The 12,093-nt window shown below is 38.0% G+C and overlaps 1 protein-coding gene across 1 annotated transcript in view; it reads right to left on the bottom strand.

Annotated features, from left to right (window-relative positions):
• Window positions 1-12,093, bottom strand: part of LOC106068647 (uncharacterized) — an 85,433-nt gene that overhangs the window by 6,398 nt on the left and 66,942 nt on the right. The window contains exons 3-5 of the mRNA XM_013228094.2: window positions 2,429-2,629; window positions 1,492-1,618; window positions 1,053-1,200 (exon numbers count right to left, since the gene is read on the bottom strand). Coding sequence (XP_013083548.2) covers window positions 1,053-1,200; window positions 1,492-1,618; window positions 2,429-2,629 — 476 coding nt within the window. The remainder of the gene's footprint in view (window positions 1-1,052; window positions 1,201-1,491; window positions 1,619-2,428; window positions 2,630-12,093) is intronic.

Here is a 12,093-nt window from a genome sequence, read left to right as displayed (position 1 = left end):
TGGAAATTAAAGATATTGAAGGGAGGCAATTATTTTTATTCCTTATCAATCTTGCAATGAATCTAAGAGAACCAATATTTTTGTTCTTAATCATGATTTTGAAGAAGCATCTCTACAGAGGTGGAGTGGTTAAATACAATTCTTGACTCTGGACTGGCAAAGTTGAGTACATAGGCCTACCATCTGGCCAGCTAGACTCAGGACAGCAGTAATCTATGTCAAACACTTTTATACAAAGAATCATATAATAGATTTGAGTCCAGTTTAACTTGTCTTATGATTCACTTGCAAAAGAAATTTACTTATAAAATTAAATTACTTTAATACACAATGCGCTCAAAAGTTCCCTTTAAAGGTGTCTAGTAAAGAGGTAGAGATTTGGGGGGGGGGGGGGGGGTTCTTAGATAAAGTGCAAAGTTTTGTTTTTAGTGAAAGTTTATTAATTGTCTGATTTATATGATTTTAAAGATCTACTTGTTAAACACAGGCACTTTAATCTTCCACAAAAACTATCAATCTCATTCAGGTTTCAAAGCTCAAATCAAACTTAGAGAATAACATGATAGATTTAGTCAAAGTCTCAATTCTCATGTAAAGCATGACTCTCTGAGAGAATTAAAGCCTCTGATCAGACATCCATCCATCCATCCCAGTGGCGCTACAGCTCTGGGGGCTCTGGCCTGCTTCAACACATCCTTCCATTCAGATCTCTCCTGGGCATTTCGTCTCCATGCCCTAAACCCAATCTGTTGCAGATCTTCTTCCACATCATCAATCCATCGCATTCGGGTCTGCCTTTGGGTTGCCTGCCTTTTGGTTTTTGCCTGTATACAATTTTCGCTCCTCTGTTATCTGACATTCTTTCAAGGTGACCTGCCCAAGGTAGTCTGTTCTTTTTTATTTCGGTGACTAATGGTGGGTCTTCATACAATTAATATATCTCATAGTTAGTGTGTGTCCTCCACCCTGTTTCATCCTGTATGATAAGACACTTAACTAAAACAAACAAAAAATTAAAAAATGACCACTAGAGATTGTCGGTCAGTTTGTACCTTATCAATGGGACAACCTGCTTGAAGCAAAAACTCTTTGGACTTGGTCAAAAGAAGCTGTAGGAGTTTTTCTTTCACATCATCACTACTGTTGCTTCTCCTGACTGGGCTGTTCACATCATCACTACTGTTGCTTCTCCTGACTGGGCTGTCAGCAAAAGAATATTTTTTGCTTTATAAAATGGCAGACATCTTATTCTTAATAACTCATGCACTATTATTTTTTAAAACTTTTTGTTTTGTTGTGTTCCATTTTTTTATTCACAATGAATAAACCTAAATAGTGTATTTGAATTTGCATTTTTAACATTAGAAAATATAAACTATAGCTAATGATAATTCGTCTTTCTACATATCAAAACTTGAAACAAAAAATATTTAGAGGATTTTGAAATGGCCATGTATTGTCATAAATCCCAGAATGATATGAAAAGCTTACTTGACTAGTTTTATTTTCAATGTTGCTACACTGGTGATTTCTCCTAGCATTTCCTCTACAGTAGCCTCAGAGTTGTCTGTGATGGCAGAGAAGCTCAAGGTCTTCCAATTCTTTAGCTGCAGGCAGCCTAAACAAATGATACATGTGTTAACCAATTGTAGTGAATTCAATGCAGTTCAAGAAGATTTAGTTGTTATATAAGTTCCTATCTTTCACTTGACATTTTTTTTTAGCCCTGCTTTCCTTGTCCCTTACTTTCCTAATTATTATTTTTGTTACATTGACAAAACTACAATGTTAGATATGAAATATTCCAGTCAGTCAAGTGAAGCTCCTTTTTAAACACAAAAACAATGCAGTATTATAATGAACTTTTAAGTCCAGATTTAAAAGTAAATGTACACTTCTTTTATTGTTCACTTTACATAAAAGTAAATGTGAACTTCTTCTTTTATTGTTCACTTTACATAAAAGTAAATGTGAACTTCTTCTTTTATTGTTCACTTTACATAAAAGTAAATGTGAACTTCTTCTTTTATTGTTCACTTTACATAAAAGTAAATGTGAACTTCTTCTTTTATTGTTCACTTTACATAAAAGTAAATGTGAACTTCTTCTTTTATTGTTCACTTTACATAAAAGTAAATGTGAACTTCTTCTTTTATTGTTCACCTTACATTAAAGTTCAAGCAAATATTGAAATGGTATTTTCAAGTTGTAATTGTCTTTATAAAATATACCTTTCATATTATAACATTAAGACACAAAAAAATCAACATTAAAGATTTCATTTTGTGAGTGGATATTTTAAAGAAAAAAATGAACAATTTCTTTTCTAGGTTCACAGCAGTGAGACTTGTTCCTCAAATAAAAAGACTATCAAGGTTTTTAATTTGACTAACATATTAAGAAGAAGAAAGAAATATTTTCAAAATACCTTTAGCCCCAGCAGCTTCTTGACATGAGTAACCCAATCTGGTCAAAGAGGCCTGGACAATATCAGAGAATGGTGTTAGGCCTGGTAGGATGGCATAGGAGTCCATTAAAAGTTGACAGTGGGCAGATGTTGACTCTGCATTATTCTCATCAACTGCTGCACTTTGCTCTACTAGGCAGTGTATAGGAAGTGACCGGCAATCTGCAAGAACAGAAATTAATAGTTAATTGCATAAAAGTTTCAACATTAAACAATGTAAATCTGCAAGAACAGAAATTAATACTTGGTTGCATAAAAGTTTCAAAATCAAAACTTTCATGCTTTTAGCATGCAATGAATAGAATAAAATGTGTATGGCGGTGTTAGCCAGAGTGTGGTACTTGGTATACAAAAAATATAAGTATCTAAACTTTTCATTTCAAATTGTTATGGATTGTGTGTGTGTGTCTGTAGTGTCTGTCTAGTGAAACTTTTAGAATTGTCAAATTTGTTGCAGATAACTGGGTCAAATGGAGGTGAAGGGAAGATGAGACAGAACTAAAACTATTTTATTGAAAGAACTCAAACCAATGCTTATCCATGTTATTTATTTATTTGGCTAAAGCTGTTGGGAATTAAGAAACTAAATTGAAAATAGACACTTTAAAGAAAATCTGAAAACGGGGCTTCAAGCATACAGATCTTATATATTTATTACTAGCTAAACGACTTACATTACTTTCAAGAGATATATTTTATATGGTTATTTCTAAATAGGCTTACATTTCACATATTTCTATAGAGATACAACTGCTTTTTTTTTACAGTCATCACTTTTTTTTAAAGACTATATACGATCTAAATACTTTCACTCTTTTGTCGTCAAAACTGTCGCGTTTTTTTTTTAAACTAATCTAATCCCTTTTTACAAGCTTTAGTAATACTTCCCCCTTTGATTAGTTTTTTTGTTGTTGTTGTTGTTTCCTTTGGTTTAATCAGATCATTCTCTCTGTTTTAATTTAAAGTCTACATCTTTTTTTGTTTCTTCCTACACTTGGCAAGAGTCCCACGTGCACTACGTTTAGAGTCCCTGTAAAGTCAGTAGAAGATTTCCCAGACCTCTTCACTGAGGAATAATGCTGAATGTTTTCGCCTTTTAATTGGACAAGCGATTAACTTTCCCGCCACCCTATTGACTCTTTTCTTTACCGGCTTCCCAATTAAAACCATCAATGTTTCCCTTATCAACGGCCCAACCATCACGTGGTACACACATCCACCGCAGTCTTAATTCCTTTAAGTTCTAATGCCTCGGACAAACATATTCAAACCACACGAAAGTTTTTTTGTTTGACTGCATTTTATTTAGAAAATTTAATTGGGAGCCTGTATTCCACAGAATATTTACACAAGATAACGCGCGGACGAAAACCGCGGGAATCCGTTTGTCGATGACGTAATCAATATAGTCGCACTTTAATCAAAACCCGGATTACATTGATACGAGGAAATTCGACCCAATCAGAATCGTGCAGCGGACTATGACCGTTAAAGTCACGTATTTATCTTGCTGCATTAACGCAAGTGATTAATTCGCGCGGTATTATTCACAAATTACCAGCTAATAGGCAGACACAGACATAGTCTTGTTATCATGGTAATTTCCCTTCTTTTTCTCTATTGACATTTTTTCTTCCTCTCAAAGAAAATATACTTTTGTATCATCTGATCGGATCAAATAGATTTTTTCCCCGCCTCGGTCGCCTTCGTCCCCCCTTCCACTTTGGCATTATGGGATAGAAGTGGGAATCATCTTGTTGAGAGCCACGAAACGGAAAAAAATCCGGCCATGTTATATATAATTTTTTTTTCCAGCTTGCCAGCTTGTTACTTTAATCACCATCTAATAAGATTTGGCTACAAATTAAATTTAACACTTTATCCGGTCTGCTAAGCTTATATAAACGCCTTAGCTTGCCCCCATACTAGACTAGTGGGAGAAAGGGGCCGATAATAAAAATATTTCTTTGAAAAAAGAAACGTTTCCATTCTAGTGAGAGGGGATTGAAGTCTCTAATTATCTAGGGATATACTGATACAGTTTGCTTGAGATATTTATAGGATTTTGTTTTTGGTGCATGGTATTTTTTTTTTCTTGGCAACTGTGTCCCTAAAATTGCAATTCTTCCCAATCTGAAGCCTAATACTTTCCGGATCCACTTTTGTATGTCATAATCTCACGCTATGGTACGCTGGCTGAGAATAACAAAGAAGAAAAATAGTTATTCCTTTTTTTTTTCAAAAAATAATTCTTTATTTTATATAATCTCTAGTTGGTCTAGATTAGTCTAGATTCTAGAATATAAATGATGTCTCTTGATGGAAGGGTAAAATTACCGGCTGACAGTACACTGATGCAGCACTGCATCCTGCAAAAATGTTGGTAGCTGTCAGAGCACCAATGCAGCACTGCACCCATTCGTTTGCAAAGATGGTTGGTACCTGTCAGAGCACCGATGCAGCACTGCATCCATTCGTTTGCAAAGACGGTTGGTAGCTGCCAGAGCACCGATGCAGCACTGCATCCATTCGTTTGCAAAGACGGTTGGTAGCTGCCAGAGCACCAATGCAGCACTGCATCCATTCGTTTGCAAAGACGGTTGGTAGCTGTCAGAGCACCGATGCAGCACTGCATCCATTCGTTTGCAAAGATGGTTGGTAGCTGCCAGAGCACCAATGCAGCACTGCATCCATTCGTTTGCAAAGACGGTTGGTAGCTGTCAGAGCACCGATGCAGCACTGCATCCATTCGTTTGCAAAGACGGTTGGTATCTGCCAGAGCACCGATGCAGCACTGCATCCATTCGTTTGCAAAGACGGTTGGTAGCTGTCAGAGCACCGATGCAGCACTGCATCCATTCGTTTGCAAAGACGGTTGGTAGCTGTCAGTGCACAGATGCAGCACTGCACCCATTCGTTTGCAAAGATGGTTGGTAGCTGCCAGAGCATCAATGCAGCACTGCATCCATTCGTTTGCAAAGACGGTTGGTAGCTGTCAGTGCACAGATGCAGCACTGCACCCATTCGTTTGCAAAGATGTTGGTAGCTGTCAGAGCACCAATGCAGCACTGCACCCATTCGTTTGCAAAGATGGTTGGTACCTGTCAGAGCACCGATGCAGCACTGCATCCATTCGTTTGCAAAGACGGTTGGTAGCTGCCAGAGCACCGATGCAGCACTGCATCCATTCGTTTGCAAAGACGGTTGGTAGCTGCCAGAGCACCAATGCAGCACTGCATCCATTCGTTTGCAAAGACGGTTGGTAGCTGTCAGAGCACCGATGCAGCACTGCATCCATTCGTTTGCAAAGATGGTTGGTAGCTGCCAGAGCACCAATGCAGCACTGCATCCATTCGTTTGCAAAGACGGTTGGTAGCTGTCAGAGCACCGATGCAGCACTGCATCCATTCGTTTGCAAAGACGGTTGGTATCTGCCAGAGCACCGATGCAGCACTGCATCCATTCGTTTGCAAAGACGGTTGGTAGCTGTCAGTGCACAGATGCAGCACTAAATCATAACTTTGAAAATACAACCAGAAACAATGATCACTTTGGCCATTTGACAAATTGTAATAGTAAAGTTCCCCTTTCAGACCTTTGATCTATAGGGCAGATGATGTAAAGGTCATCTGATTCAGTGGTATAAGGTTAACGAGTGCGTCATGTGACCAGCACAACGACCTACCGCCTTTACTTTTCCCCAACTAATGTCAGGTACCCATTAGAGCTATAAATCCCAGTCCTCACCAGGATTCGAACCCAGGACCCCCAGTTCAGAAGCCAAGTGCTTTATTTCTCAGCCACCATGCCTCCTAAAATTGTAATAAATGTTGCTAAATATATTTTTAGCTAGTTTCATGGTACTTGAAAGTGCTGGGTGCTTCTGGTTTGAGTTTAATAACAAATTCGCTCAGCTAGGTTCAACAGTTCTATGCAGTGTAGCCTAATGTCCTGTTATTGCGAATATATCTCTATATCCCCTCTTATTTAACGACCTTCTGGGAGCAACGCTTATGCGTTTCCGAAACCGTGCACTATTTACATTCTAAGCTATGTCTGAGGTCACATCATTCATTACTAAACATTGATATAAAACAATGTGATACAATGAAAAGAAGAAATAGGGGGGGGGATGTGTAAGTACTAAATAAACAAAGAGTTTTGTATTTAAGGGGAGGGGGAAAGGTTAGAGCATTAAACAACTTTAAATGGGAGGAAGAGGAAGTCGACTCACACACCCACGTGAAGGATACAATACTATCACAGCCACTACAGTTGACAGTGCTAGAACAGCTAATGTATAATGGGGCCTAGCGCGCGGACGGTCAGGGAGGGGGAAAATAAGGGAGGGGAGGGAGATATGGAGAAAAAAAAACAACCTCAGCTTAGGACTACGGCTCATTAAGCACCTCACTCAAGGGGGAGATTATCTCTGCAAATTTCAAATGAGCAGAGAACGCCCCACTTCTGAAGCTAATCCTATTACAGATTCCCAAGTCTAGAAGGACAGTGGACCGAGGGAACTTAACCGTGAACATAAAATAGAACTTAGCGCGCTGGGAAAGGGAAGGGGCACTACTCTTAGATCTAAGGTAATCAACTCACGAAGATAATGCTTAGCAACCACCATCCCGCGTTGTAGACTACACGCACCAGAACTCTATTTTTTTCCCCTTTGAAAAGCTCATGACATAAATACTTGCATTAAAGTAATGGAATTATTACCGCGTGAAATATTTTTTTAATATCCAATAAAAATTGCTATTGGGTGAAATCTATTTTTTTTCTTCAGTCAAAACATTTTGTTCGTATTGTGTTGATGCAGAAGGATGCCATCGCAAAGCAGGCAGAAATGGTGTATGGTTTCTTTTACTAAACGATAGTTTTTAAACAAGGAACACCTGAATCTAAAATCGTTTGATTAAAGCAGGAATATTTCACACTACGTTTATAACAAATGTGTGGTTCGAGCACAGTGTTAGAAAAGTAGCCACCCCCTCTGAAAGAAGTGAAGGGTGTTCATCAACGTTGGACCGCCAGACCTCCTATGACTGTATACATGTACAGCTTGTCAACTTGAACTTGTCGTTACTTTCTGTTTGAAATGATATCAAGCGATTATAGCGAAACGTTGATAGTTTTGTTTTGCCCACAATTCGTTCAGTTTAGAACTTCACAAGTTTGCAAAGAGAGCCCGTTGTTTGTTGTTCACATGTATTTATTTGTTGAGTCTTTAGTTCAACTTTGAGTGTTTACTTTCTGACTTTTTTTTTTTTTAAGTTTTACTTCTCAACTATTTCCCTACAATGCCGCAGGTAAAATAAAAAGACAAAACAGGATAATGAAACGAGACAAAAAAAAAAAGTTGATCCCAGCTTTTGTTCATAGCCTGCCAATGATACACACACACACAAAGTACCGGGGTATCCTTTCCCTCCCTCCCCCCCCCATACACACACTCGCATTATTCTCATCTTACTTATAACTTTTTTTTTTTTAGTTTTTGTTGTAAGCCGTTTGGTTGCAAGAGTTCACCAAGCACCCTTCTATCCGATCACCCAATCAAATCCGTCCTTTCTATCCGTTCACCCAATCAAATCCATCCTTTTCGAAAATCCGATTCGCCATCGATCCGCAGTCCCGTAAGTCAGATTGGTTTAAAGCGATGGCCGAGAAGAAATCACTCGAATGTCGAGAATCAGATGAGGCTGATGTTTTGTGTTTTCTCGAGGTTTTTTTTTTTTTTTTCTTCTTCTTCCTTCGGCTCATCTCTCCTACTAGACCCCACCCCTTTGTTTCCAGTATGTTCCCATACATGACAGTCTAATGCGGTACTCTACTTCTGTATCGTGTCAATCCTTCCACAGCTACTTAGGGACTAGCAAAACTAATATGCTTAGTTCAGTGGTGGCTGCATCTCAGCACTATACACCTAATCAGACCATCCCAGAGAACTGTTCTAGCCCTCCACATCCAATACACTTCATGACATAATTCAATTAGAGAGACTTCACGAGTTGCTGCTTTTCTTTTTGTAATTATGTTTCACTTATAAACTGTGGTAAGGACTTCTAGGGCTTCACTTCATTTCTTGGCTTCTAAATTTCTCAAATTTAAGATTTTCGTAAACATTTGATTGCAATAAATCTCTAGCTTGAATGACTGGTCAAATGTTTACTGTCACAAGTTACAAACATGCATACGAGGTTCTAGATTCAAACTGCAAGTTTATGGTGTTCCAGACATAACAACATTACGTCTAGTCTTTAGAATGCGCACACTGAAGTCTGAACATGTTAGTGTATGAATACGGCTGGTAGACCAAGTATACATCTCAGACACTCAACAGAGTAGCGTTTTCATGAGGAGATAGACTAAGTATATAAAACTCCAGAAGTTTGCAGTAACCAAGAAGTTCTAATATCATATTAAAAATTCCATGAGCCAGCTTATGAGTTAAAACTATAGTTTATTAAAAACAAAAACGAAATGCTACAAAACAAAATAAAGTTTGGCTATTGATAATGAGATCATACTAAGTGACAAGTCTAAATAAACAGCATGGACGAGAGTGTACAGCGCGGGGCTCAGTCGTATTCCCGGGATTTCTTTGCCGCCCCTTTTATTTTTTTCATCGCTCAAAACTGTTCATACTTCCATCTAATGATGCTCAATGGAGAGCCACTAAGAAGGGAAGGGGAAGAGACAAACAAAAGAGGCCGGCGGGGGAGGGGGAAGCATCAGGTATTTGGCATCCTAAGTTGACAAGTCCGAGTTAACACTTACTGACATATGACCCAACGTCTAGAGATCAAGTCAAGGTGCTCACCCACAATTCAAAGCCTTCCCCTTTGCCAATGCGAAAACAGCAGGGAAACAAAGGGACGTAAGTGACAACTATAGGATTTTCTAGTAAGATGATATTAGTCTCCCTTTTTCACATTACCCATCTCACAATAGTAACAAAACAATAATTCCACACTTGACATGTTCAAGGGTGGTGACGAGTTTGTAAGGAGTAAAGTGACAGTTAAATATTACTGTCACACTTCTCAAGTAAATAAAGATAAAGTCAAATATTACTGTACACTTCTCAAGTAAATAAAGATAAAGTCAAATATTACTGTACACTTCTCAAGTAAATAAAGATAAAGTCAAATATTACTATACACTTCTCAAGTAAATAAAGATAAAGTTAAATATTACTGTACACTTCTCAAGTAAATAAAGATAAAGTCAAATATTACTGTACACTTCTCAAGTAAATAAAGATAAAGTCAAATATTACTGTCACACTTCTCAAGTAAATAAAGATAAAGTCAAATATTACTGTACACTTCTCAAGTAAATAAAGATAAAGTCAAATATTACTGTACACTTCTCAAGTAAATAAAGATAAAGTCAAATATTACTGTCACACTTCTCAAGTAAATAAAGATAAAGTCTAATATTACTGTCACACTTCTCAAGTAAATAAAGATAAAGTCAAATATTACTGTACAATTCTCAAGTAAATAAAGATAAAGTCTAATATTACTGTACACTTCTCAAGTAAATAAAGATAAAGTCAAATATTACTGTATACTTCTCAAGTAAATAAAGATAAAGTAAAGTCAAATATTACTGTCACATTTCTCAAGTAAATAAAGTAGTATAAAAATAGAAGACAAAAAAACTATTTTTTTATATATATAAAAAAAGCGTATGTAATGGGAAGAACATCATATTTACAGACATATATCAATACAGCTAGATTTATTTCCCTTTTCAATATCAAACAAAATGAATTAATAACCACTATTCAATTATCTAAATTCTAATTGGTTAAATTTTTGTTTTTATTGATTGGTGTTCTCTTAAGAACAATGACTAAGTGTGCTAAGTTTCAGCTTGATCCGAGACTGGGAAGTGGGAGAAATAATGTGTTTCAAATTGATACCAGACAGACGGAGTGAGTTGATAGAAGTTTTGTAAACAAAAAATCTATCACGATAAAGTGTAAATCTACACTATTTGTCGAGCATGTTCAAACTAACACAAACATTTCTACTTTACTTCTGTTACCGATTGGTGGGGACAGAGTCATAGCATTGAAACAATGTTCACAGGGCCTCAAAATTGACAGACAGATAGTGTTCCAAAAAAAAAAAAGGATTGCAAAAGTGACGGGAAAATGGTCATACGAAGGACTTTCTGCAGGCAACAGCATGCAGTGACAAGAGGTTTGTTTTGCATGCCTCGGATGTTCCTTCAGAATTGAAGATTATTTCATCCTATACCAAACCTCCTGCAGAACTTAGGGGGATGGTGGCAGGTAGAATTCGAATCCGGGACCATAGAGACGACAGTCCAGAGCATATAACAGACGAAAAGGCAACCAGGCCAGGATCTTCCCAGTGCCTAATTTACCTAATGCTGTTCCCTTAAAGCTATTATTGCACTGCGCTGTCCTATGGGATCGTTGCACTGGAGTGTATACGAATTGCCCCACCCTATTTTTAATGTTCGATTGAACTACAACTGACACCTCAAAGAGTTGCGGTTTTTGAGAGGATGGAAGGGGTAGGGGTTTGAACTTATGTTATGTAACAGAGTTATCGAAACTTTAGATTTGGTGGATAGATTGTCCGCGCTCTAAGTACCGTACAAGTAACTGCATTATCCAAACTATATATAAGTATACATTTGAAAATATGTGTAATTTCACAATTACCAAAATTGTTGAGCCACAGAACGTGTCAATTCCGTCTTTGCTTAAACGAAGATTTCCGAAGAGGTTAAGATACAACGGGCTCCCTTTAAAACCGCTGGTCAAGACGCCCCTGAAAGGTTAATCGAAAAACAAAAAGTCCCACAACTCTGGTGTAGGGGGAGAAAAGGACAGAGTAAGGGCATGCTAGAAAAGCTTAGTCGTCGATGGGGCCTGATCAGAACGTGGCAGGTGAAATAGGCTTAGAGCGATGAACGTTAAAGGGGCTGATCAGGTGGCCCGTCAGATCACGGGGGAAAGAAGCACCGAGATGGCCAGACGGGACACGCAAAGCTTAAGACAGAGGGGGAGAGCTTAGCATCACGGATAGTTTATTTTTTTCTCCTTTAAGCCTAATACCACGCGATGTTGGTGAAGTGTCGAATTAGGGACTTGGTGGGGTTTTTTCTCCCTCCCGTCTTTCTCCTTCTCTTATTAGGGTGCATTCATGACTCACTACAAAGTACCAAGAGCCAATCATGATGGACGGGGAGGAAGAGAATGTCATGTGCAGTGCCGACGCTTGAGGATAGGCGCTGGACCCACAATCCCAGGAGAAAGAAAATATACATTAGTAGATCTGTGTTACATTTCTTACTGGACTTGGTTGAGAAATAACAAATAACAATCGCAACATCTTTACCTCCTTGCCTTTTTTAAAACTCATTTCTCTCAAAATCGGCCCTGCTCAACTCACATCTTATTTGAAGCAATTCTAACTTATCATTACAAATGAAGCCCTCCTAAAAGCCCCCAGACTATGCTCCTAATCTGTTATTTAGTATTATTTAACATGTATTTCAATGTGTATTTCAATTAGATGGGGGGGGGGGGCAAGATGGTTTGGGGGAGGGAGATGTCAGGTGGGCAACAGTCG

The sequence above is a fragment of the Biomphalaria glabrata genome, chromosome 17, assembly GCF_947242115.1.
Source record: "Biomphalaria glabrata chromosome 17, xgBioGlab47.1, whole genome shotgun sequence".
In the NCBI taxonomy this organism is placed as follows: Eukaryota; Metazoa; Mollusca; class Gastropoda; family Planorbidae; genus Biomphalaria; species Biomphalaria glabrata.
The sequence above is the reverse complement of the archived record's forward strand: the minus strand, read 5'-3'. Positions and strand labels throughout refer to the sequence as shown.